The sequence below is a fragment of the Scyliorhinus torazame genome, chromosome 2 (genome assembly GCF_047496885.1).
Source record: "Scyliorhinus torazame isolate Kashiwa2021f chromosome 2, sScyTor2.1, whole genome shotgun sequence".
Classification (NCBI taxonomy): domain Eukaryota; kingdom Metazoa; phylum Chordata; class Chondrichthyes; order Carcharhiniformes; family Scyliorhinidae; genus Scyliorhinus; species Scyliorhinus torazame.
Genome location: NC_092708.1, coordinates 36,692,862 through 36,720,394, shown reverse-complemented (window position 1 = coordinate 36,720,394; position 27,533 = coordinate 36,692,862). Strand labels below are relative to the sequence as shown.

The window sequence follows — 27,533 nt, the reverse complement described above, 5'->3', positions numbered from 1 at the left end:
AGTGTTGATTGAGCTGAGAGAGAATGCTTCAAACCTGCAATGTTTAAATAAGTGAGCTATTTGGTTTATCCTTTCAGTAAATGTAGTTGCATGTATGTTACATATTGAGAAATAATCTTTTCTAGGGCAGCATGGTGGCATAGTGGTTAGCACTGCTGCCTCATGGCACCGAGGGCCTGCGTTCGATCCCAGCCCCGGGTCACTGCCCGTGTGGAGTTTGCACATTCTCCCCGTGTCAGCGTGGGTCTCACCCCCACAACCCAAAGATGCGCAGGGTGGATGGATTGGCCACGCTAAATTGCCCCTTCGTTGGGAAAAAAAAGAATTGGGTACTTTAAATTAATTTTTTTAAAAGATGATCTTTTCCTGTGTGTGTGTGAATGTTTTTTTTGTGTGTGTGGTATGGTTGAGAAGTGTGTGTTTGATGGTGTTACATTCCAAGTGCTGTGAGAAATAAAATGGTTATCCCTTCTTTTGATTTAAAAACTCACAAGAAAGCATGTTTCATGTCTGTCCTTTAAAGTCACAGTACTCCTTCTCGAAAATATATCTTGTTACGGTCAGCCGAGAGGTGAGCCAAAGGAAAAATCTTCCGCGGGATTCTCTTATCCTGAGGCTAAGTGTTGACGCCGTCGTAAACGCCGTTGCGTTTCTCGACGGCGTCAACATGCCCTCAGGAGCAGCGATTCTGACCCCCACAGGGGGCCAGCACGGCACTGGAGCGACCCACGTCACTCCAGCTGCCGATACCCGGCGTCAGATGGGCGCCGCGGGTCTGTGCATGCGCAGTAGGACTGGCGCCAACGCGCGCATGCACAGTGGGTCCGGCGCAGTGGCTCCCTTCTCCACACTGGTCCCAACGCAACACGGCATACGGCTACAGGGGCTGGCGTGGAACAAAAGAGGCCCCCAGCCCGAGAGGCCGGCCCGCTGATCGGTAGGCCCCGATCGCGGGCCAGGCCACAGCGGAGGCCCACCCCCAGGGTGGGACCCCACTCCCCCCCCCCCCCCCCACCCCCACCAGGTTGCCCCGGATGCATACACGCCGAGGTCCTGCCGGGTAAGAGCACACGTGGACGGCGGCGGTGGGACTCGTATTTTTTGCGTGGCCTCTCGGCCCATCCCGGGCGGAGAATCGCCGCGGGGGGCTGCGTAGAGTGGCCCCCAACCGGCGCCGTGCTGACCACGCCGGCGCAAACGTTGCCGATTCTCCGCTCTCCGGAGAATCAGCGGACTGGCATTGGGGAGCGTTGTGCGATTCGCGTCTGTCCCGGCGATTCTCCGGCCCGGCCTGGGCTGAGAGAACCCTGCCCCATATCATTGGGCGCAACTTACCGGAATCGGGGTGGGACACGGCCAGAATATCCCACAAGCGGCCTCTTCCGGGATTCCCAATGGTCGTTACATTTCGCGAGATCTAATAAGACTTTGTGATCTGCATCCCGCCTACTATGGGCGGGACACTGACTTGCAGAGTTAATTGAGCTGAGAAAGCTCACTTAATTGTGCCACTGTCAGATCTAACCGGCTCCCAAGATCTACTAGCCTCGCAAAGGAGACCCCTGTCGGCCGCCGTTTAGCACTGTCCCCACAAATGGGGACCAGGAAAAAAAAACACTTTGGGCAAGCTCTCCCAGGAGACCGGAGGCCCCTGGATGGTTGGTAGCTGAGCAGGGTGGCACCCTGGCGCTGCTAATTCCATCCTGGCACCCTGGCACTACCAGCCTGGCACCCAGGCACTGCTGCCTGGGCACTCTGGCAGTGATATGGGTGTCAGTCCGACACTGCCACGATGTCCAGGTGGCACTGTCAGACTGCCAGTGTGTCAGGCTGGCATTGCCAAGGTGCCGAGGTGCCATTTTGTCCATGCAGCTGATCGGGACCGAGGGTGCCCTAACCTTATGAGGTGGATTGCTGGGGGCTTGAGGACCCCCCAACAGATGAGTTGGGCTGTTGAGAGGGTTTGGTGGTCACACGGACGGGGGTGGGGCGGGAGATCTGGGCACCATTTGAAAATGGCACCCCAATCTCTTCCTTCATTGAGAAGCGGTACTCCTCAGTCCAGTTATTGCGACTGAGGGCGGCCTTGGTGGTTAGATAGTGGGACCGTAGAATAGGGAAAGGACCCTCTCATCCCGCCCAGAATGGTCTCGGTTATTTTTTCATTAGGCCGCGCCCAATATCTCTCCCTGTTCGTAACATAAGCCTGAAGTGCAAGTCTTTCCCCATCTGCAAGATTAGAAAGCAATCGTTTTTTTTTCTATTTTCCTCTATCAATACTCATGGAACACACTCATTAAATACAAAATAAGACAATTTACAGGTACTATTGCCGATGTTATCTTGCCAGGAAGGAATACATTCATTGGCTCAGATAATATCATAAGCATGGAGAGTGAAAATCAATTGATGTGTTAATGAGGTGCTGAATCTGAAACTGAAGCATCTAATCTTAAATCGATTCAAAAAAAGCAATTCATTTGAAAACAAGAAGGCAAACAAACCCATCATTCAGTCCGTCTGTGGGCTGCAGGGACAGACCCATAATTCAAATAAAAGTGATCGGCAGGAACTTTGCATTCCTCCCGAGGCTGGGTGTAAAATTGGGCGTCGTGGCAATGTCCACCAAAGCCTGAAGCCTACTTGCGACAATAAGCGATTATTATTATTATTATTACAAGCATTTTTACCCACAGCTTGGCAAGTGTCGATCTTCCTACTTGCTCTGGGCCAATCAAGCCCATAATTTGCCAATGAAAGGTCACTCCATGGCCCTACCCTCCGACACTGGTGTTGTCCTTGCAACTGGGGAGACCAGCGGTGAGAAACCAAGCAGTCAGGTAAAAGAAGATAACAGCAAATTACTGCGGATGCTGGAATCTCAAACCAAAGAGAAAATGCTGGGAAATCTCAGCAGGTCTGGCTGCATCTGTCTGGAGAGAAGAAAGATAACGTTTCAAGGGCAGCACGGTAGCACAAGTGACTAGCGCACTTGCTTCACAGCGCCAGGGTCCCAGGTTCGATTCCCCGCTGGGTCACTGTCTGTGAGGAGTCTGCATGTTCTCCCCGTGTCTGCGTGGGTTTCCTCCGGGTGCTCCGGTTTCCTCCCACGGTCCAAAGACATGCAGGTTAGGTGGACTGGCCATGCTAAATTGCTCTTCGTTTCCAAAACGGTTCGGAGGGGTTATTGGGTTACGGGAATAGGGTGGAAGTGAGGGCTTAAGTGGGTCGGTGCAGACTCGATGGGCCGAATGGCCTCCTTCTGCACTGTATGTTCCATGGTGTATGAGTCCAGATGACTCTTTGTCAAAGCTAGGTCAACGAAGAGTTAGCAAAGCAAAGGTATATTTATCATATACTCTAACATCCAGAATTAACATGAAGTGCACATGAGTTAACAGGCAAGCTGTGCTTGTACACAGCATAAACTGCACATTAAATAGCATTCACTATTAAGACAAATTCCACAAATTTCTCAGATACCCACGCAAATGTCAGTCATCGCTGAGTCACAAAAAATCTTGAAAACTCTGGCTTCTTCATCATGGATTTTAGATCCTCCTCTTTTAGGATCTTCTTTTCTCTTCTTTCCCTCAACAGCAGCTCCCACTCAGCCTGAGAGACCACTTGCTTCATTTGCCTGCGATGGGTTTTCAGACAGTCGGACTGCTCACCTCCCAGCTACTCAACCGCTTCATCCGAGACGGCCTTCCCACCGGGCTGGCCAGGCTGCACTCTCCTCCCTAACCAGCTGCACAATCCCTTATCTAGCTGTACTAAGCAGACATCCACTGCTCACCACAGGCTTTTCTTTTCCCCAACTACCTGCCTCGCAGAGCAAACAAGCTTCACTTCAGCTTCACCGAGCTGACAACTGCCCCAGAGCATCTTTGTGCCTCCACTTCCCAGCAGCATAGAGCTGCCAGAGCTCACGGGTTTCGCCGAATGGGAGAACGGGTTGCTATTGATGGGCTTCTCTGAGACCCAACTTCATGGAGGTAATGGTCACAGCCTGCGCCCGCGCTGGGAATGACTGTATTTCCTGTGTCGCTGGCGGAATGCGGGGTTCCCTGCTGCGGGAGCAGGGGAAGCTCAATTCACATTGTACGTAAGGTCGGCCAGTTCGGAACCGGCCTGCTCAGATCTGGTTGGGTACTACCGGGAACAATCAAACCCTGGAAATAAACCTTTGATTGATTTGTTACAACTCAGTGTGGACTTCGGATAAAAGCAAATTGCTGCGGATGCTGGAATCTGAAACGAAAGAGAAAATGCTGTAAAATCTCAGCAGGTCTGGCAGCATCTGTAGGGAGAGAAAAGAGCTCACGTTTCGAGTCCGATGACTCTTTGTCAAAGCTTTTTTCCCTTTCGTTTCAGTGTGGACTCCCCCCAGCCAGGTGAATTATTCCTCTGTGATCCGCACAGCCTCCCCATCTACTCCCCTCTGTGCCTTACCACGCCTCCCACAGCACGATCCAGATTGGCAGGCAGCAGGGTCACATTCCTGGATCTCTCGCACATGGGATGATGCGACCATCAATTCACTCGAAGACACGTAGAGAAGTAAACCGTGGTTTTAATCAGCTTTAAACTGAGCCTGCCTGTGCCCGGTACAACACTGAAGGCGGCCCCGCAGGTCAGCAGCTCTTATACTCCCTGTAAAGGGGGTGGAGCCATGGACGGAGCCCGTACATTCCCCCACATATCCCCTGTGGGTGAAGCCACACAATGGCCCATAGGTAGAGCCCACAGGGTTAATAACATAACACAGTGCACATGTGAATTATCAGTAATTATACGTTCACCACATTCACCCCCTGTTTAAAAATGAAGTCCGGCGGGGGTGACGGGCTCATAGATTCAGTCGGTCTGGTGCCTGGATCGTACATTGCGACCGCTGAAGCACTGGTGTTGCAGCCGGTCCGGGTGGCTGTGGAAGTGGGTCCGGTGAGGGCACAGGCGAGGACTCCAGGAGCGGCTCTTCCGGAGCTTCATTCCTGTGGACCGGTGTAGCGGGTGGGAGGGAGCGCGGGAACCATACAGGGGTGTGGGCGCTGAACATGGGAGGTTGGACGGGACATAGTGTGGGGGATGCAGTAGTGGTAGTGGTGTTGGAGCCTGCGAGCGCCAGGTGGGAGATGGTATCTTGCCGGCCATCGGGGTGTTCGACGTACGCATAGTGTGGGTTGGAGTGCAGGAGCTGGACTTTCTCTACCAGGGGGTCAGTCTTATGGCTCCGAACATGTTTTCGAAGGAGGACTGGACCCGGTGTCATCAGCCAGGGCGGAAGCGAGGCCCCTGAGGTAGCTCCCCCAGGGAAAACAAACAAACGGTCATGAGGAGTCTGGTTTGTGGCCGTGCAAAGGAGGGACCTAATAGAGTGGAGCGCATCGGGGAGGACCTCCTGCCAGTGAGAAACTGGGAGATTCCTGGACTGCAGGGTCAGTAGGATGGTCTTCCAGACCGTCGTGTTCTCCCTCTCCACCTGCCCATTCCCCCTGGGGTTATAGCTGGTAGTCCTGCTCGAGGCGATGCCCTTACTGAGCAGGTACTGACGCAGTTCGTCACTCATGAACGACGAGCCCCTGTCGCTGTGGACATAACTGGGAAACCAAACAGGGTGAAGACACTATGCAGGGCTTTAATGACAGTGGGGGTGGTCATATCAGGGCAGGGGATGGCAAACGGGAAGCGGGAGAACTCATCTATGATGTTAAGGAAGTACGTGTTGCGGTTATTGGAGGGGAGGGGTTCTTTGAAATCGATACTGAGGCGTTCAAAGGGCCGGGGTGCCTTTACCAGGTGGGCCTTATCCGGTCGATAGAAGTGCGGTTTACACTCCGCCCAGATTTGGCTTTCTCTGGTTATAGCACTGACCTCCTCGGTGGAGTAGGGCAGGTTGCGGGCGGGGTGACCCCCGCGTGGATAGCCGTAGTCGGTTATCTTGCGTGGTGGCGCATGTGCCGCGGGACAGGGCATCTGGGGGCTCGTTGAGCTTCCTCGGACGATATACTATATCGTAGTTATAGGTGGAGAGTTCGATTCTCCACCTCAAGATCTCATCATTCTTGATCTTGCCCCGCTGCATATTGTCAAACATGAAGGCAACCAATCGTTGGTCGGTGACGAGGGTAAACCTCCTACCAGCGAGGTAGTGCCTCCAGTGCCGCACGGCTTCCACGATGGCTTGGGCTTCTTTTTTGACCGAGGAGTGTCGAATTTCAGAGGTGGTGAGGGTGAGTGAAAAAAACGCTACCGGTCTGCCTGCTCGGTTGAGGGTGGCGGCGAGAGCGACCTCTGAGGCGTCGCTCTCCACCTGGAAGGGGACGGACTTGTCCACCGCACGCATCGCAGCTTTGGTGATGTCCGCCTTGATGCAGTTGAAGGCCTGGCGGGCCTCGGCTGCCAGTTGAAAGAGGGTGGCCTTAAATAGTGGGCGGGCTTTGTCTGCATACTGGGGGACCCACTGGGCGTAATAGGAGAAAAATCCAAGGCACCTCTTCAGGGCCTTGGGACAGTGAGGGAGAGAGAGTTTTAGGAGGGGGCACATACGGTCAGGGTCGGGCCCTAGGACCCCGTTTTCCACGACGTAGCCGAGGATGGCTAGCCTGGTTGTGCGGAAAGCGCATTTCTCCTTGTTGTAGGTGAGGTTGAGTTTTTGGGCGGAGGTGCTGGGGCGGCCCCGCGATGGCTGTCCATGTAGGTCGCACGCGTCGAGCGGCGTAGCAGATGGCGGCCAAGATGGTGGCCCCCATGGATCGCACGTGTCCGGCCGCGTGGGGGAGGATGGCCAAGAAGGCGGCCCCCATGAGTTGCACATGTTATACGGAGGTGGAGTCGGCAGACAAGCTGCCACTTAGCGGGGTCTGCGGGCCTGTGAGTCTGTGCATCGGGTCTGTGAATTCGAGTTCTTAGACCTGGCCAGGCAGACCTTGGCGAAGTGTCCTTTTCGCCCGCAGCTGCTGCAGTTCGCGTTGCGGGCCGGGCAGTGCAGTCGGGGATGTTGGGACTGGCCGCAAAAGTAGGAGGGTAGCCCTCCATGATGGGCGGGCGGCCGCGCGGCACAGGCCTGGGGTAGTCTCGGGTTGGGGGCCCACGAGGGGGTCGCGTGAGAACGCAGTAAGGCTCTGAAAAGCGGCCCCCAGAGAGGTAGCCAGTTTTACCGTGTCGTCCAGGTCCTGGGCCCTTTTTTCGAGCAGGCGCTGTCTCACATATTTCAATCAGACTCCCGCCACGTAAACGTCTCGGACGGCGAGCTCCATGTGCTGAGTGACCATAATAGCCTGGTAGTTACAGTTGCGCGTGAGGGCTTCGAGGTCGCGTAGGTAATCATCTAGCAACTCCCCGGGGCACTGGCGGCGAGTGGTGAAGACGTGTCGCCGTATACCTTGTTCACAGGCCGCACATAGAGGCGTTCGAGTAGTGCGAGGGCCACTGCATAGGAAGCGGCTTCGTCGAGCTGGACAGAAATGCGATGGCTGACCCGTGCGTGGAGGAGGCTCAGCTTCTGTTCGTCAGTGACGGATGGCGTAGACGACGCGGTGAGATAGGCCTTGAAGCATCGAAGCCAATGTAAAAAAAATGATTTTGCCTCCGCGGCCTGTGGATCGAGTTCCAGTCTGTCAGGTTTGAGGGCTGATTCCATAGTAGTATTTTAAGCTGATTAAATTGATGCGACCCTCAATTCACTCGAAGACACGTGGAGAAGTAAACCGTGGTTTTAATCAGCTTAGAACTGAGCCTGCCTGTGACTGGTACAACACTGAAGGCGGCCCCGCAGGTCAGCAGCTCTTATACTTCCTGTAAAGGGGGTGGAGCCATGGGCGGCGCCCATACATGCCCCCACATATCCCCTGTGGGTGAAGCCACACAATGGCCCATAGGTAGAGCCCACAGGGTTAATAACATAACACAGTGCACCAGTGAATTATCAGTAATTATACATTCACCACATTGGACTTACACTTTCATTGAGGCGGAAGGCCCGCCTCATGCCAATAAAGGCTGGGTGGCTACTAAATGGCTGCGGGATGAGCCGGCCGAGCACTGACAGGCTTGCCCTCGACTTTCATGTCCCAGCCTGAAATTAAGTCCATTGATTCTCGATGTGATTCCCCACGATGGTGGTCCCACATGACTTCGAATGCCATGCCACTGAGTGGTAAGTGACAGAAAGTGGGTGTTATAACCTGCCAGAATACTATTGGCTGGGGACAATTGGGTTTCCCGAGTATGAGCTCCCCCAATGAGGGGGGGGCGGAGAAACCATTCGCAGTATCATCTGCATAAATAGAGCTGACCAGTGTTACTAGCTGGAGGAGTGAAGCAGTAGGGAAGTGCTATTACTGCTGCTGTGTACATGTAATGTAAATAGAGTTATTTCTTTTGACTCTCAACAAATTCGTGCTGGATTTTTTGCGGCCCTTAACAAAAGTGAGATTCGAATAACATGACAGACCCCATACAAATTTAGAAGAAATTTACATTTCTACAATGCGGGATTTGACATATTCACCGTTGCCAAGGTAATGATATGGTAGCACCGCGGTTAGTACTGTTGCTTCACAGCGCTGGGGACCCAGATTTGTTTCCTGGCTTAGGTCACTGTCTGTGTGGAGTTTGCATGTTCTCCCCGTGTCTGTGTGCGTTTCCTCCGGGTGCTCCGGTTTCCTCCCACAGTCCAAAAATGTGCAAGTTTGGTGGATTGGCCATGATGAATTGCCCTTAGTAAGCAAAAAGGTTAGGAGGGGTGATTGGGTTCCAGGGATAGGGCTTAAGTGGGTTGGTGCAGACCCGATGGGCCGAATGGCCTCCTGCACTGTATGTTCTTTAAAAAAAAAAGGTTAAGGGGATTGGCCGCACTAAATTTCCCTTCGTGTCCAAAAAGGTTAGGGAGGGTTACAAGATTACGGGGATAGGGTGGAATTGTGGGCTTGGGTAGGGTGCTCTTTCCAAGGGTCAGTGCAGACACGATGGGCTGAATGGCCTCCTTCTGCACTGTAAATTCCATGATTCTATGTTAGGAGATCTTTCAAAGTGGGTGTGGTGATACACCACTGTACCTCCCTACCATTGTACATAGTATATAATAGTTGTGCGTAACGTGGCCCTGTAATACTGTGTATTGCACTGTAACTCTGCAGAGGTTCGGTCACTGGTAGGTAACCCGACCTGGCCACGGAGAGCTCCGCCTTAGCCACTCCCCCGGGAGTCAGTATAAGAACCCTCTTCTGGGACAGGCCCCATTCTGTCTGGGGCCGTCTGTGTCGGGTAAGCCTCCCATGTAATATATTAAAGCCTGAGTTAAAGTCTCACATGTCTTTGTGGTTCTTGACGCTATGCGCATCAGTGGGTCAGGGTGTGGGGGAAAACCAGGAAAAGTGATGACACTGAGCCATGGTGGGACAGTTAAAGGGGGTGGTGGGAAGCTTGTTTGAATAAGGTGGGGTTTTGTTAAGACAGAAAAATAAAACCAGAGATAAAAGCAAATTACTGCAGATGCTGGAATCTGAAACAAAACCAGAAAATACTGGAGAATCTCAGTGGGTCTCCACCCTTCCGTCATGTGGCGCATCACGCGTTGTAGAAGGGGGTCAGCCGCAGTCTCACGGCGAATGTGGGCCAGACGTGCATCAGTAGGCGGCAGATTGGCCGATGTGAAGGCGACTTGTGTGTCGACCTGACAAACGAAGTCCTCCGATTCGGGCGGTGTGTTCACTGCTCTGGACAGGGCATCCGCGATGATGAGGTCCTTTCCCGGGATGTAGACAAGTTGGAAGTCGTACCTCCGGAGCTTGAGCAGAATGCGCTGGAGGCGAGGGGTCATATCATTGAGGTCCTTCTGAATGATGCCGACCAGGGAGCAATGGGTCGCCACAGTGAACTGCGGAAGACCATACACATAATCGTGGAATTTGTCGATGCCGGTCAACAAACCCAGGCACTCCTTTTCAATCTGCGCATAGCGCTGTTCTGTGGGGGTCATGGCCCGCGAGGCATAGGCAACTGGGGCCCATGATGCAGTGTCGTCCCGTTGCAGTACTACCCCAATGCCGGACTGGCTGGCATCAGTCGAGATCTTTGTGTCCCGACTGGTGTCGAAGAACGCCAATACCTGGGCGGTGGTGAGCTTGAGCTTGAGCTCCTCCCATTCCTTCTGGTGTGTGGGCAGCCACTGAAATTCCGTTGTCTTCTTGACCAGGTGGCGAAGAGCCGTTGTGTGCGAGGCAAGGTTGGGAACAAACTTCCCAGGAAATTGACCATCCCGAGGAAGCGTAATACTGCCTTCTTGTCTGCCGGCTGCGGCATGGCTGCGATAGCTGCCATTTTGTCGGCATCCGGCCGCATCTCTGACCGGGATATGTGGTCCCCCAGAAACCTTAGCTCAGTTTGGCCAAAAGAGCACTTGAGGCGCAGGCCCTGATCTCGTATCCGTGCAAAGATGCGCTGGAGACGACTGATGTGCTCCTGTGGTGTGGTGGACCAGATGATGACGTCGTCAACATAGACTCGTACCCCTTCGATGCCCTCCATCATCTGTTCCATGATGCGATGAAACACCTCGGATGCCGAGATGATGGCAAACGGCATCCTATTGTAGCAGTATCTACCAAAGGGAGTGATGAAAGTGCACACCTTCCTGCTGGACTGATTCAGTTGAATCTGCCAAAAACCCTTTGAGGCGTCAAGCTTGGTGAAAATTTTAGCCCGGGCCATTTCGCTCGTGATTTCTTCCCATTTGGGTATGGGGTAGTGTTCCCTCATGATGTTGATGTTCAGGTCTTTCGGGTCGATGCAGATCCGGAGCTCGCCGGAGGGCTTTTTTACGCACACCATGGAGCTGACCCATGGCGTTGGCTCCATGACCCGGGAAAGCACTCCTTGGTCCTACAGATCCTGCAGCTGCTGCTTGAGGCGGTCCTTGAGTGGTGCTAGGACTCTACGAGGTGCGTGAATGACCAGGGTGGCGTCCGGTTTGAGCTGTATTCTGTAAGTGTAGGGTAGTGTGCCCATGCCCTCGAAAACCTCCTGGTTGTGGGCGAGGAGCGAGTGGAGCTGCGCCCTAAAGTCTGCATCCGGGAAATCGGACGTGCCTTCTGGAGACCAAGTGTGTACCCGCTGAATGAGGTGGAGGATCTTGCACGCCTGTGCGCCTAACAGAGAGTCCTTCGAGGATCCAACTATCTCAAAAGACAGTGTGGCTGTATGTGAATTGTATGCAACCTCGAGCTGGCAGGACAACATGACCGGGATAACGTTTCCGTTATAATCAACCAGCTGACAGTGGGATGGCTGAATCGGTGGATTAACCGGAAGGCTGACCATGCAATGAGATTGGGGGAGGCACCAGTGTCTAAGCGGAATGTGATTGGTGATCAGTTGACCATTAGGGTGGCACACCATTCATCGCCCGGATTAATGCTGTGCACTGGCATCGGCTGGTGGGTCTGACTTGGGGACATCCGGTTCTTGTTTATTACAGCAACGCGGAAGGGTTCCCGGTCGTCGGTATCACCGGTCTGCACATCGTCAGGGTATGACTCGGTGTATGGGGGCTGAATGGCCCGCACGTCCCTGCGAGGCTGGCGGAATTGCGGAGAGTTGGCAGGTTGAGCTGCTCGACAGCAGGCAGCGTAGTGGCCTATCCATCCACAGCGGAGGCATTGTCGCGCTTTGGCCGGATATTGCCGCTTTAAGTGTGCGGATCCACAGTTGCCGCGCGTCATGGCGTTTGTTGCACCACCATGCATGCGCGGTGAGGTCCTGCATAGAGCGCGCCTGCGCATCACGTCCCTCTGCGTCGTCGTCCCCTCTTTTGGCGCGAACAAGTGTGGGAGGCCTCGGAAAGCGCGCAAAATCAATCTACTGGACCCGCTCGGCCTCGTAGGACCCCTGCCGTGCCGATTCGGCCACCTGGAATTGGGAGTACCGGCTGGTCGCGTTTTCATGGAGGACGCAGGTCTCGATGGCGGTGGCTAGGGTAAAGCGCTTTATTTTGAGGAGCTGCTGGCGTAGGGTGTCCGAGGTGACCCCAAAAACGTTCTGATCCCGAATCATGGAGTCGGAGGTGGCCTCATAGCCGCAGGACTGCGCGAGGATATGGAGGTGTGTCAAATAAGATTGAAAAGGCTCATCCTTACCCTGCAGGCGCTGCTGGAAAAGGTACCTCTCGAAGCTCTCATTAACTTCCACGCTGAAGTGTTCCTCAAATTTTAGAAGGACCGTCTTGTACTTCGTCTTGTCCTCGCCTTCCGTGAATGCCAGGGAGTTGTAGATGTGGATGGCGTGTTGCCCCGCCGTGAAGAGGAGGAGGGAGATCTTCCTGGTGTCCGATGCATTCTCCTTGTCTGTGACTTCTAGGAAGAGTTGGAAGCGCTGTTTGAACAGCCTCCAGTTGACGTCAAGATTTCCAGCGATCCGGAGCGGCTGCGGTGGGCTGATGGTTTCCATGGCGCAGGATGGCGGGTTTCTGAAGAGGTGCAGGTAGGTCTCACAGTCGCTGGTGAGTTTCCACACCTGGTATCATGTCGTGTTGGGTGTTCCGATACACAAACGAACCAACACGGTTGTAGATGGTACAACTCTGCTTCATTATTCTGTACAATAATAACTATTAACGTCTGGCTGTGGTTCGTACTTCACCAGCTAACCTGTGGACCCAGCCCGAGCACTATCTTAGTGAGGCACTCAGCACATGGTCTATGTCTGAGTGGCGCCGCGCTGTGAGCTCTGTGCTCTGAGCTATCTCCTGGTAGAATGAGCGGGAACTGTGGTGTTCCGTTTTATAGTGCGTGTGCTCTCACTGGTGATTGGCTGCGATGTTATGTGTGTGTTGGTTGGTCCAACTACCTGTCCATCAGTGTGTGTGAGTGATTGCACCATGATATGTTAATGTGGATATCTTGACAGGGTCGACAGTATCTGTGGAGAGAGAACGGAGCTCGCTTTGTCGAAGCTGGAGAGAACTGGAAATAGGATGAGATTTATATTGTTGCGAGGGAAAGCCTGGAGCAGTGGGGCTGGATAGGGGGCCAGTGAGAGATGGAGATTGGCAAAGGCATTGTGGACAATAAGACAAAAGGAATGTAAATGTTGGTGAAAATAGTCATAGAGGTTTACAGCATGAAGACGGGCCCTTTGGTCCAACGTGTCCATGCCGTCCAGTTTCTGCCAGTAAGCTATTCCCAATTGCCTGCATTTGGGCTATGTGGGTCTCCACCCAGCTTTCCCATATCACTGTCTAAATGATTTTTAAAAGACAAAATTGTACCCGCCTCTACCACTGCCTCTGGCAGTTTGTTCCAGACACTCGCCACCCTCTGTGTAACCAAATTGCTGCTCTGGACCCTTTTGTATCTCCCGCCTCTCACCTTAAACCTATGCCCTCTAATTTTAGACTCCCCTACCTTTAGGAAAATGTGGGGCGCGATTCTCCGACCCCCCCCCAGGTCGGAGAATCGGCGGGGCTGGCGTGAATCCCGCCCCTGCCGTGTCCCGAATTCTCCGCCACCAGAGATTCGGCGGGGGCAGGAATCACGCCGCGTCGGTCGCCCCACCCCCCGGCGATTCTCCGGCCCGCAATGGGCCGAAGTCCCCCCGCTGTCAACCTTCTCCAGCCGGCGTGGATTAAACAACCTTATGAACGGCGGGTCAAGGCGGAGCGGGTGGGCACCGGGGTCCTGGGGGGGGGACGGGGCGATCTGGCCCCGGGGGGATGGCCCCACGGTGGCCTGGCCCACAATCGGGGCCCACCGATCGGCAGGCAGGCTTGTGCCGTGGGGGCACTCTCTTTCTTCCGCCTTCTCCATGGTCTTCACTATGGCGGAGGTGGAAGAGACTCCCTCCCCTGCGCATGCGCGGGGATGACGTCAGCAGCCGCTGACACTCCCGTGCATGCGTCGCCCAGCGAAGTCCTTTCGGCGCCGGCTGGCGTGGCGCCAAAGGCCTTTCCCGCCAGCCGGCGGAGCGGAAACCACTCCGGCGTGGGCCTAGCCCCTCAAGGTGAGGGCTTGGCGCCTAAAGGTGCGAAGACGTCCGCACCTTTGCGGTGGTTCGACGCCGGAGTGGTTCTCGCCACTCCATTACGCCGGAATCCCCCCGCCCCGCCGGGTAGGGGAGAATCCCGCCCATGTTGACTATCTATGCCCCTCATTATTTTATAGGCCTCTATAAGCTAACCCCCTAAGCCTCCTACGCTCCAGGGAAAAAATTCCCAGTCTATCCAGTCTCTCCTTATAACTCAAACCATCAAGTGCCGGTCGCATCCTAGTAAATCTTTTCTGCACTCTTTCTAGTTTAATAATATCCTTTCTATAATAGGGTGACCAGAACTGTACACAGTATTCCAAGTGTGGCCTTACTAATGTCTCGTACAACTTCAACAAGGCGTCCCAACTGTTGTATTCAATGTTCTGACCAATGAAACCAACCAAGCATATCAATTGGGGCCGGTTTAGCACAGTGGGCTCAAAAGCTGGCTGGTAATGCAGAACAAAGCCAGCAGTGTGGGTTCAATTCCCGTACCGGCCTCCCCGAACAGGCGCCAGAATGTGGCGACTAGGGGCTTTTCACAATAACTTCATTGAAGCCTACTTGTGACAATAAGCGATTATTAATATTATTGCCTTCTTCACCACCCTGTCCACCTGTGACTCCACCTTCAAGGAGCTATGAAGCTTTACTCCTATATCTGAGTAGGTCCTGCCCCGATTCGATCTACCAAAATGCAATACCTCACATTTATCTAAATTAAACTCCATCTGCCATTCAGCGGCCCACCGGTCCAATTGATCAAGGTCCCATTGCAATAGCCTTCTTCACTATCCACTATGCCACCAATCTTGGTGTCACCTGGTTAAAGCAGCAGGGCAAGCCAGGGCAACATAGAAAAACCGACGACAAGTGAGCTACAGATAAACAAGGGGGTGAGAGAGGCAGACGAAGAACACAGAGGACATTTGTTCGAATTGAAACTATCTTGGGCTACTTATTTATCAGACAGAAAGTCATATCAAATCTCACTTGGAAAGATACAAATGGTAGTTGATTTCCATTTGTACAAGAAGAAAGCAGCAGAGGGCAGCACAGTGACGCAGTGGCCAGCACTGCTGCCTTATGCCGCCGCGGAGCCGCTTTCGATCCCAGCCCAGGGTCACTGTCCATGTGGAGTTTGCACATCCTCCCTGTGTCTGCGTGGGTCTCACGCCCACAACCCAAAGATGTGCAGGACAGCGTGGATTGGCCATGTTGAATTTCCCTTTAATTTGAATTTTTTTTTTAAAACCAGAACATCATGGCTGGGATTCTCCGATTCTCTGCGCCGCAACCGCGCTCGGTGCGGGGGCGGAGACTGGGCGTCAGACCCGCGATCAGGTCCGCGCCGCTCCCGCAATTCTCTGAGGACCGGAGAATCGCCGCCAATCGCGCGTGCGTGGTCGACCCGGCTCCAGTCGGGGGCCATTGAAAGAGGCCCCCACGGAGATTCTGCACCGACAACTAGCCGAGTTCCCGCCGGCATGGTTCACTCACGGTTCCACCCGGCGGGTGCTCGGACCCAGTCCGCGGCCACCCTGGTGCGGGCAGGGGGATCCGTCACCAGGGGCTCCTCCAGGACGGCCAGGCTCGTGATCAGTGGCCACCAATCGGCGCGCGCGATCTCGGGGGGGCCTGTATTGTCGGGGCCGGCCTGCGGTGTGGGTCCACCATGTTGCGCAGGGCCGCCGCTGTAGGCGTCCGCCGCACACATGCGCGGACCTACGGCCAGAGGTGCAGGGACCCGTATTGGGAGCCGGAGCTGCGAGGAGCACTCTGGGGCCCGACTAACCCCCTGCGAAATGGAGAATCACTCTGGACTTTCTTCAGGAACGTCCCGAGTGATTCGCACTTGTTTTATTGCGGGCATGGGGCATAGCCCCATTATCAGAGAATTCCACCCCAGAAAGGTGGGCAGGATTTTCTTTGCGGACCTCACCATCATGGTCGAACGGCAATTAGAAGCCCACACTGTGTGAGGAACAGGCTATAATGCTTTTGCATCAAACTGTCCAATTAGTAGCCAGAGGGTCGCTTGCTACTCGATTAAGGACAGTGGACAAACACTCGGAGCTGGAGGCCTTTCAATGTGGGAGAAGCAGCAAGCTGCCTTTTCAGGTAGGTGGGAGAGCGAGGCTGCACCATGACAGGGGCACCTTCTCTCTCCAACTCTCTTAAACTTCAAGGGGCGGCCCGGTGGCACAGTGGTCCGCACTGCTGCCTCACAGCACCAGGGAGCTGGGTTCTGTTCCGACATTGGGTAACTGTCTGTGTGGAGTTTGCACGTTCTCCCTGTGTCTGCATGGGCTTCATCCGGGTGCTCCGGTTTCCTCCAGCAAATCCCGAAAGACGTGCTGTTAGGTGAATTGGACATTCTGAATTCTCCCTCTGTGTACCCGAACAGGCGCCGGAGTGTGGCGACGAGGGGATTTTCACAGTAACTTCATTGCCGTTTTAATGTAAGCCTACTTGTGACACTAATAAAGATTATTATTATATGTGCACAAACTGGCGAAACCAGGACGTCATCAAAACTTTGATCCCAAACTTCTACAGGACTACAATACCAAATGGGAGACGGAAGGTAACTAACTGTCTTAATTCCTCGATTCAACAAAATAAAATTTGATATCGGGAATCACGTGGGTCGCGGAAGTTCAAGGTGGTGGCTGACCTTCACCTCTTCAAGAGCAACTGGGGAAGGGCAATAAACGCTGGCCCAGCCAGCGATTCCCACATCCCATGAACAACAAAATTTTAAAAAAGAATGTTTTACAAAGCAACATATTGGAGCGAAATTAAACGATTTGTTTCCATTATACTTATACTCTCCTCAATGTGTTTTACTTTATGGGATGACACAATTTAAGATCATTTTACAGATTAAATAAATCAGTATAATTTGTTTTGAAACCGTTACCCATTTTGAATGAATGTGTACACTGGAAGCCATCTGTCATGACAGAAGCTGTGAGTGTGGTGAATATTTATGATCTGCCAAACATCAGCATTTTGGAGCATTGTTATTAATGAATTCCTCGAGTGTATATTAGATGAAGGGAGCTGTACGATTTCCCCAGCGTGAATTTTTCTAAGTTATTCCAGGCTCATGGAGGATACGTGGGCAATTGTTGGGGACATCCATCTATGTTGTAACTTCCGCCAAATGCATCTCCTATTGTGCAAACAAAACATCCCAAAACAAATGGCGAATGGACGGTAATACAGTCATAGAATCACTACAGCACAGTAGGAGGCCATTCGGCCCATTGAGTTTTCACTGACCCTCTGAAAGAGCACCTCACCGAACATGCGCTCCCACCCTATCCCTGTAATCCAATAACTCCACCTAACCTTTTGGACACTAAGGGGAGATTTAGCATGGCCAAACCACCTAGCCCACACAACTTTGGACTGCGGGAGGAAAGCGGAGCTTCCGGAGGAGACCCACACAGACACAGGGAGAACGTACAAACTTCACTTGGAGAGTGACCCAGGCTGGAATTGAACCCGGGTACCTGGCTCTGTGAGGCATCAGTGCTAACCTCTGTGCCACCGTGACGTACCACCCATTAATATTTTTGATTTCTTTATTCTGCCAACACTGTTTAATTTGTTGCTGTGAACCAAGAAACACTTCCGGCTTTTTCTGTTGGTGCAGCATCTTACTCAATGGCTATGTTGCACTGTAGGGAGGTGTTGGTGTAGTGGTATTGGCACTGGACAAGTAACCGAGTAGATCCAGGGTAATGCTCCTGGAATCACGCTCGAATCCCACCATGGCAAATGGTGACATTTCAATTCAATAAAATCTCGAATTAATAGTCTAATGAAGACCATGAGATCATTGTCGATTGTTGTAAGAACCCATCTGGTTCACTCAAGTCTTTTAGGGAAGGAAACCTGCCATCCTCACCTGGTCTGGCCTACCTGTGACTCCAGACCCTCAGCAAAGTGGTTGACTCTTAAATGCCCTCAGTTCAAGGGCCATGGGCAACGAATGTTGGCCCAGCCACGACACCCAGATCCCCTGAACAAATTTGTTAAAAAATGGTAATGGCTGCACTTCCCATTTCATGCAATGCGATCTCTATCTCAGCTGAGCTGCTTAAGGAGAGGCACGGGATGAAGACATGGGGCGGGCTTTTCCGTATGCCGATGCCGAAATCGGGAAAGGCGATTAGGCGGACAATCGGTTCTGATGCCAAAATTGGGGCAGGCGCTGATTTGAGACCATATCGCAATACTCCAGCATCGCAGCATCAATGCGCGCCGGAACGCACGTACAGTACACACGTTTGCAGATCATTAGTGAGCCCGACCCAGTATTTTCCGTGGCCTCCGTGATTCTCCGCCTCCGGTGGGCCAAGTTCCTGGCGGCGCGGTTCACTGATACTTTTTAAAATCATGAAACCGATGTGGCGGCTGCTTCGAGAGAGAGAGGGGGACAGAAAGTGTCCAACATCACCATAGTTTGCTGACAGCTGTGCCGCTGGCCGGGGGGGGGGCATCTGCCAGGGCTGGAGGGTAGCTAGGCGGTGGGCTGAGGGGTCAGGTGGACGGATATGGAACACCATTGCCGCAGCCGGCAAGGCAGCCATAAAGTTGCACACACTGCTAACAGCCCAGTTTGAACTAAGTGCCTTGGGTCGTATAGGACGCCCTTTGGCCCCAGCTGACCCATCAGTTGTACGAGCGCGCTCCAACACAACCAGTGCCATCTTTTTGGCTGGGATACGTGTGAGTGTGGAGTGTAATGTGAAAATGCGGCTGCAGCTTGTCAGCCTCCCGAGTGTCAATCACGGACCGGCGAATCACACACCGGGGGCGAGATTCTGTGATCCTGAGGCTAAGTGTTAATGCCTCAGGATCAGGAATTCTGGCCCCATACAGGGGGTCAGCACGGCACTGGAGCAGTTAACGCTGCTCCAATTGTTGATCCCAGCGTGAACTGGGCGCCGCGTGATCCACGCATGCGCAGTGGCACCGGCGCCAACGCGTGTATGCGCAGTGGCTTCCTTCAACGCGCTGGCCCCGACGCAACATGGCGCAGGACTACAGGGGCCGCGCGGAAGAAAGGAGGCCCACATCGGAGGCCCCCCCCCAGGGTCGGGCCCCCCCCCCCCCCCCACCCCCCCCCCCACAGGCCGTCCCGCGACCCTTCCATTCCGAGTTCCCACCTTTTTACGACGGCCGCTCGGCCCATCCTGGGCCGAGAATCGTCGGGCCAGCCGCGTAGAGTGACCCCGACCGGCTCCGCGCCAACCACACCGGCGCCAATGGCGCTGATTCTCCGTAGAGCTGGCATCGGAGCGGTGTGGCGCGATTCGCGCCGGTGGCAGGGATTCTGCGGCCTGGCCCCGGGCTGAGAGAATCCCGCCCGAGTTCCACCAGCACAGTAACCTTAATAGTAGCGGATTGGTCCAGATGTGGCAGCAGTTTTTCTGTCGTGAAAGTCCACGATTCTGCATTGGCATCAACACTTTGGATGGGCTTCTCCGATCTGGTGCGGCACGCCATCGGGATTCTCTGCTTCGCCGACTGGTCAATGGGGTTTCCCATTGTGGGGCAGCCCCACGCCGTCGGGAAACTCCCGGGCTGCCGGCAAAACGGAGAATTTGGTGGCGGAGAATTCAGCCCTAGTCTCAGAAACGGAGAATCCCATCCATGGTATTTTGGGAAGGACTGAGGTGAATTAACATCCTCCGATCTTATTTACCTCGCGATGGCTAATTGCAGGGTATCATCGACTGTGGACTGCGAGCAGGCTGCTGCAAGGTTCCATCGTTTGGCCTGGAGCACTGTGTGTGGTGGAGGGGAGTGCGATATGGTGGTACTGGGAAAACGGAAGGAAGGGTTAAAAACGCTGAAATCAGCCAAAAGGGGTAAATAAACACATGTCCACGTTGTTTTTGTATGTGTGAGACCTATTTATATGCTCATCGTCTAATAAACTGCACAAATTTTGGTTCATAGTATGTCAGTGATTTCAGTTTGACAACTATCTCGGTCTCTCAAGGGTTTGTGAAGATTCTGTGCTGCTCTTGCAAATAGCAGAAACATATTGTGCAGCTAATTGATTTAAATCTAATGTTTTTCTTTGCCTGGCAGATGACTGTGATGATCACTTGGTGTCTGATTTGCCTCAGTTGGTGTTCGATTCTTCCTCTGAGTTGTCTGGCAGTCACAGCCCCGGCTTTGCAAAGCTGAACAGACGAGATGGTAAGACGCAAGCTATTGATCAACTGTTCATATTTATTCTGCTGGCCTTGAATAACAATGAAAAGAAATATTCATTTTCAACAGCTTGATGAGTGCAAAAGGTCAAATGCCTTCAAGCTACACATGCTGTGGAGTTAGAAATTGGGTCACTCCTTCAATACTCCTCTTAAAATTCAAAATAGAACCCCGACAGCAGAGAGGGAGGCCATTCGACCTATCAAGTCTGCACTGACCCTTTGAACGAGCAGTCAACCCATTTCCACTCCTCTGTCCATCCCACCCTATCCCCATAACCTAACTTGCACATCCCTGGACACGAAGAAGCAATTTAGCATGGGCAATCCACCTAAACCACACATCTCTGGACTGTGGGAGGAAACTGGAGCATCTGGACAAAACCCACGCAGACACTGGGAGAACATGCAAACGACACACAAACAGTGACCGAAGGCAGGAATTGAACCCATGTCCCTGGTGCTGTGAGGCAGCAGTGCTAACTGCTGTGTCACTGTGCCACCCCTCTGTGGAAGATGATAATAGATGGTAACGATCGTCCCTTTCTATCTGCCCTTGTATTTTCACATTTTCAAAATATTTCAATTCTCATTGTTGATGGCAACTTCAAGAGAGAATTGACTGAGAAAAATTGGTGAGCCTGATGCTATTTGTCCAATTAAAGCCCAACCTGCGATACCATCATCACCCAATATAGCACTGTTAGCAGTGTTGCTTCACAGTGCCAGGGACCCAGGTTCGATTCCTGGCTTGGGCCACTGCCTGTGCAGAGCCCGTGTTCTCCCTATGTCTGCATGGGTTTCCTCCGGGTGCTCCGGTTTCCTCCCACAAGTCCTGAAAGACGTGCTGTTAGGTAATTTGGACATTCTGAATTCTCCCTCTCTGTACACGAACAGCTGCCGGAATGTGGCGACGAGGGGATTTTCACCGTGACTTCATTGAAGTGTTAGCCCACTTGTGACACTAATAAAGAATATTATTATTATAAACTATACCTGCAATTTAAACAAAGCCAGTGCTTTTGCCTCTCCTAATGAATTCAAAATCATTATCACGGAGCAGAGGCACTATTCCTAAGACTTGTTTGGATGTGATCACTGTTTAAAAATAAGAGGTTACATATTTAAGTCAGAGTTGAGGAAAAGTATTTTTCTCATAGAGGGTGATGAGTCTCTGGAATTTTCTTTCTCAAATGGCAGTGGAAGCAGGGTCTTTGAATATCTTTAAGATAGAGCTGGATAGATTCTTGATTAACAAGGGGGTGAAAAGTTATTGGGGGTAGAATGGAATGTAAAGTTAAGGTTACAATCAGATGTGCCATGATCTTATTGAAAGGCAGAGTAGGCTCGAGGGGCTGAGTGGCCTACTTCTGCTCCTAATTCACATGTTCCTATGTATGTTCATTTGATTTTCAACTTTGATCCTGTCTTCCTGTTCCATTGATTCCGATGAATGTTAAAAGTTTACATGGCATGATTTGAAGGAAAGTAGGGAATGTTCCGGATGCAAGAACGTAAGTTCCAATTCTCTTCCCGCACAGACATTGCTCTTTTTCCATAGCTCACAATTCCCGGAACAGGTTAGTAGACTGTTGCCAGAGGCTTATTGTTTGAAGAGCATCAAGCATGGCTGACTAGGAGTCTCTCCCGCTCTTCGGACCTGCTCCACTACTCAAGATGATCATGACTGACTTCTGCCTCAATTCCACTTTCCTGTCCACTCTCATCCCTTGATTCCCTGAAAGTCTGTCCATCCACCGTGAAGTAGCACCCATAACCCTTTGTGATAGGGAACCCAAAGACTCACAATTCCCTAACATGGCTAAGGAGTGACCTGTGATTGAAGGAACAACGCCATGCAGATTTTTCCATTCAAATTTACCTGTTGGACCGGCATTCTGAAAACCTGCTCCGGGAGCTGGATTGAGGGCCTTCAAGGGCCATGAATTGGACAGCCCGCCTTAATCTGCCCACATCTCTTTGCAGTCTCTTTTTTTTCCTTTATCTTTGGAGCTATTCCTGCCTAATTTTGTATTGTCAGGAAAAATTGCAAGATACGGGTCAATGAGAAGCGATGGTGGTGTAGGGGTGTTGTCTCAGGAGACCCAGAGTAATGCTCTGGGGACCCAGGTTCAAATCCCACCACTGCTACAAAAAGTCTAATGAAACCATTATCGATTGCTGGAAAAATCCATCTGGTTCACTAATGTCCTTCAGGGAAAGAAATCTGCAGCCCTTACCTGGTCTGGCCTACATGTGACTCCAGATCCACAGCAATGTGGTTGACTTTTAACTGCCCCCTCAAGGGTAAGTAGGGATGGCCAATAAATGTTGGCACAGCCTGCAACACCCACATCCCATGAACAAACTGCAACTGTGTAAAAGCAAATAGACTGGTTGTTCATCTCATGACTACTTGCTAATGCAGGGTCTCTGTAACATTTGCTTCTATAACAAAGACACAATACAACAAAATGCAAAAAGAGATGGACACATTCAACCAATTGCTCAGAAACTGAACTGGACTAGCCATATTAATACTATGGCTACCAGAGCAGGTCAAAGGCTAGGAATCCCACGATGAGTAACTCACCTCCTGACCCCTCCAAAGGCTTTCACCATCTACAAGGAGGCGTGGTAGCACAGTGGTTATCACAGTTGCTTCACAGCTCCAGCGTCCCAGGTTTGATTCCCTGCTTGGGTCACTGTCTGTGCAGAGTCTGCACGTTCTCCCCGTGTCTGCATGGGTTTCCTCCGGGTGCTCCGGTTTCCTCCCACAGTCCAAAGACCTGCACTGTAAATTCAATGATAATCTACGATTAATCGAGGACAAAGGTTCGTCACAACATCGTGGGCCGAAGGGCCTGTTCTGTGCTGTATTTTTCCATGTTCTATGTTCTATGTGCAGGTTAGGTGGATTGGTTATGATAAATTGCCCTTAGTGTCCAAAAAGGTTAGGTGGGGTTAGTGGGTTACGGGGATAGGGTGGAGGCGTGGGCTTGAGTAGGATGCTCTTTTCAAGATCCGGTGCAGACTCGATGGGCCAAATGGCCTCCTTCTGCACTGTAAAGTCTATGAAAATTATGTGAAAATTACAAGGCACAAGACCGGAGTGTAATGGAATTCTCTCTACTTACCAGGATGACTGCAGCTCCAACAACATAGAAACATAGAAAATAGGTGCAGGCCATTCAGCCCTTCGAGCCTGCGCCACCATTCAGTATGATTATGGCTGATCATGCAAATTCAGTATCCCACTCCCGCTTTCTCTCCACATCCCTTGGTCCCTTTACCGCAAGGGCCACGTCCAGCTCCTTCTTGAATGTATCCAACGAACTAGCCCCAACAGCTTTTTGTGGTAGAGAATTCCACAAATTCACAACTCTCTGAATGAAGATGTTCTTCCTCATCTCAGTCCTGAATGGCTTACCCCTTATTCTTCGGCTGTGATCTCTTGTTCTGGATGTCTCCAACATCGGGAACATTCTTCCCGTATCTAGCCTGCCCAGTCACATCAGGATTTCGTTTGTCTCTATGGGATCCCCTCTCATTCTTCTAAACTCCAGTGAGTACAAGCCCAGTTGATCCAATCTTTCTTCATATGTCAGTCCTGCCATCCCTGGAATTAGTCTGATGAACCTTCACTAAACACCCTCAAAACAACTGAGGATAAAGCAGCCTGCTCGATTGCTTCCTCTTCCACAAACATTCAATCCCTACACCACCGATGAGCAGTAGCAGCTGGGTGTACCATCTACAAGATGCACTTCACCAAGGTTCCTTAGACAGCACCTTCCAAACCCATGCTGGCTTCAAACAGGTCCTGGGACAAGTTGGTGACTGGCTTCCACGTCTTGTGAAAGCCCGTTTCTGCCCCCCGGATGTGAATTTGATTTTCCCCAGGTGGAGAAATTCCGACAGGTCAGCGAGCCAGTCTGCAGCTTTGGGGTGATGCTGCTTTTTAATGAATTGTTCTTGATCCTTTTACTCTTCTACTCTGTTCAGTTTTCTAAGGTGTAGGTAATGCCTCTGTTTTCCCACTTTAAAGTAGGGTTCTGACTTTTCCGTTCCTATATCTTTTATTATTTTGTATACATCTATGAGATCATCAACGGTTGAGTACTTTCCAGGCTGAAAGGATCAAACTTCCCCAGCCTTCTGTCATGACAGAGCTTTCTGTATAGTTTAAAGTTGGCTTACTCTGACGTACTATACTTTGGCTACACATTTAAGTGTAGCTCAGTGTTTAACGTGCTTTGTTAGTTTCCGCCTATCAGTGATTCAGCAAGTTAAGTGCTGAATCTACTAAATCTACTGAATCGACTAATACTGAATCGCTGGCTCCCTTTCAGCTTGATCCCCTAGGAAGTGGCTATGTTGGCAAATCTTACTCAACACATTACTTTATATAACCCATGTTAGGTTTCATCTTCAATGATTCCAACCACTTGCATAGTTTAGAGGCCATTCTTGATTCAGTCACCCACTCCCTCATTTTTAATCGTCTGCAAGTATGACCATTTTGCATTCTAACCGGGTGCTAAAATGAATCACTGTACTTGAAACCTAATTTTTTGAGAGCTTTTGATCTGAAAGGAACTATATGAATGCTGGAAAACTATTTTTTTTTTTAATGGGTGTTCCACTAAATTGGGGGGATCTGGTAGTGTATTGGTAATTTCACTGGACGAATGATCCAGAGTTTCGAGCTAATGCTCTGGGGACATAGAACATAGAACGATACAGTGCAGTACAGGCCCTTCGGCCCACGATGTTGCACCGACATGGGAAGTCAAAAAACAAAAGCCATCTAACCTACACTATGCCATTAGTATCCATATGCTTATCCAATAAACCTTTAAATGCCCTCAATGTTGGCGAGTTCACTACTGTTGCAGGTAGGGTATTCCACGGCCTCACCACTCTTTGCGTAAAGAACCTACCTCTGACCTCTGTCGTATATCTATTACCCCTCAGTTTAAGGCTATGTCCCCTCGTGCTAGCCATTTCCATCCACAGGAGAAGGCTCTCACTGTCCACCCTATCTAACCCCCTGATCATTTTGTATGCCTCTATTAAGTCTCCTCTTAACCTTCTTCTCTCTAACGAAAACAACCTCAAGTCCATCAGCCTTTTCTCATAAGATTTTCCCTCCATACCAGGCAACATCCTGGTAAATCTCCTCTGCACCCGCTCCAAAGCTTCCACGTCCTTCCTATAATGAGGTGACCAGAACTGTACGCAATACTCCAAATGCGGCCGTACCAGAGTTTTGTACAGCTGCAACATGACCTCATGACTCCGGAACTCAATCCCTCTACCAATAGAGGCCAACACTCCATAGGCCTTCTTCACAACCCTATCAACCTGGGTGGCAACTTTCAGGGATCTATGTACATGGACACCTAGATCCCTCTGCTCATCCACACTTCCAAGAACTTTACCATTCGCCAAATATTCCACATTCCTGTTATTCCTTCCAAAGTGAATCACCTCACACTTCTCTACATTACACTCCATTTGCCACCTCTCAGCCCAGCTCTGCAGCTTAGCTATGTCCCTCTGTAACCTGCCACATCCTTCCGCACTGTCGACAACACCACCGACTTGAGTGTCGTCTGCAAATTTACTCACCCACCCTTCTGCGCCCTCCCCTAGGTCATTTATAAAAATGACAAACAGCAACGGCCCCGGAACAGATCCTTGTGGTACGCCACTTGTAACTGAACTCCATTCTGAACATTTCCCATCAACCACCACCCTCTGTCTTCTTTCAGCTAGCCAATTTCTGATCCACATCTCTAAATCACCCTCAATCCCCAGCCTCCGTATTTTCTGCAATAGCCTACCGTGGGGAACCTTATCAAATGCTTTACTGAAATCCATATACACCACATCAACTGCTCTACCCTCGTCTACCTGTTCAGTCACCTTCTCAAAGAACTCGATAAGGTTTGTGAGGCATGACCTACCCTTCACAAAGCCATGCTGACTATCCCTAATCATATTATTCTTATCTAGATGATTATAAATCTTGTCTCTTATAATCCCCTCCAAGACTTTACCCACAACAGACGTGAGGCTCACCAGTCTATAGTTGCCGGGGTTGTCTCTACTCCCCTTCTTGAACAAAGGGACCACATTTGCTGTCCTCCAGTCCTCTGGCACTATTCCTGTAGCCAATGATGACATAAAAATCAAGGCCAAAGGCTCAGCAATTTCTTCCCTGGCTTCCCAGAGAATCCTAGGATAAATCCCATCAGGCCCCGGGGACTTATCTATTTTCAGCCTGTCCAGAATTGCCAACACCTCTTCCCTTCGTACCTCAATGCCATCTATTCGAATAGCCTGGGTCTCAGCAATCTCCTCCACAACGTTCTCTTTTTCCTGAGTGAATACTGACGAAAAATATTCATTTAGTATCTCGCCTATCTCTTCAGACTCCACACACAACTTCCCATCCCTGTCCTTCACTAGCCCTACTCTTACCCTAGTCATTCTTTTATTCCTGACATACCTATAGAAAGCTTTTGGGTTTTCCTTGATCCTACCTGCCAAATACTTCTCATGTCCCCTCCTTGCTCGTCTTAGCTCTCTCTTTAGATCCTTCCTCACTACCTTGTAACTATCAAGCGCCCCAACTGAAACTTCACACCTCATCTTCACATAGGCCTCCTTCTTCCTCTTAACAAGAGATTCCACTTCTTTGGTAAACCACGGTTCCCTTGCTCTAAGTCTTCCTCCCTGCCTGATCGATACGTACTTATCAAGAACACGCAGTTGCTGTTCCTTGAACAAGCTCCACATATACAGTGTGCCCAACACTTGCAGCCTACTTCTCCAACCTATCCCCCCCCAAGTCATGTCTAATGGCATCATAATTGCCCTTCCCCCAGCTATAAATCTTGCCCTGCGGGGTATACTTATCCCTTTCCATCACTAACGTAAACGTCACCGAATTGTGGTCACTGTCCCCAAAGTGCTCACCTACCTCCAAATCAAACATCTGGCCTGGTTCATTACCCAAAACCAAATCCAATGTGGCCTCTCCTCTTGTTGGCCTGTCAACATATTGTGTCATGAAACCCTCCTGCACACATTGTACAAAAAACGACCCATCTAATGTACTCGAACTCTATCTTTTCCAGTCAATATTTGGAAAGTTAAAGACTCCCATAATAACTACCCTGTTACTTTCACTCTTATCCAGAATCATCTTCGCCATCCTTTCCTCTACAACCTTAGAACTATTTGAAGGCCTATAGA

At 51.3% G+C, this 27,533-nt stretch overlaps 1 protein-coding gene across 2 annotated transcripts in view; it reads left to right on the top strand.

Moving 5' to 3' along the window:
* The window catches only part of LOC140387064 (contactin-associated protein-like 5), a 1,365,877-nt gene that overhangs the window by 135,426 nt on the left and 1,202,918 nt on the right, over nucleotides 1-27,533 (top strand). For both annotated transcript variants that reach the window (XM_072470084.1, XM_072470077.1), the window contains exon 2: nucleotides 20,143-20,253. In XM_072470084.1, the coding sequence (XP_072326185.1) occupies nucleotides 20,143-20,253 (111 nt within the window). The remainder of the gene's footprint in view (nucleotides 1-20,142; nucleotides 20,254-27,533) is intronic.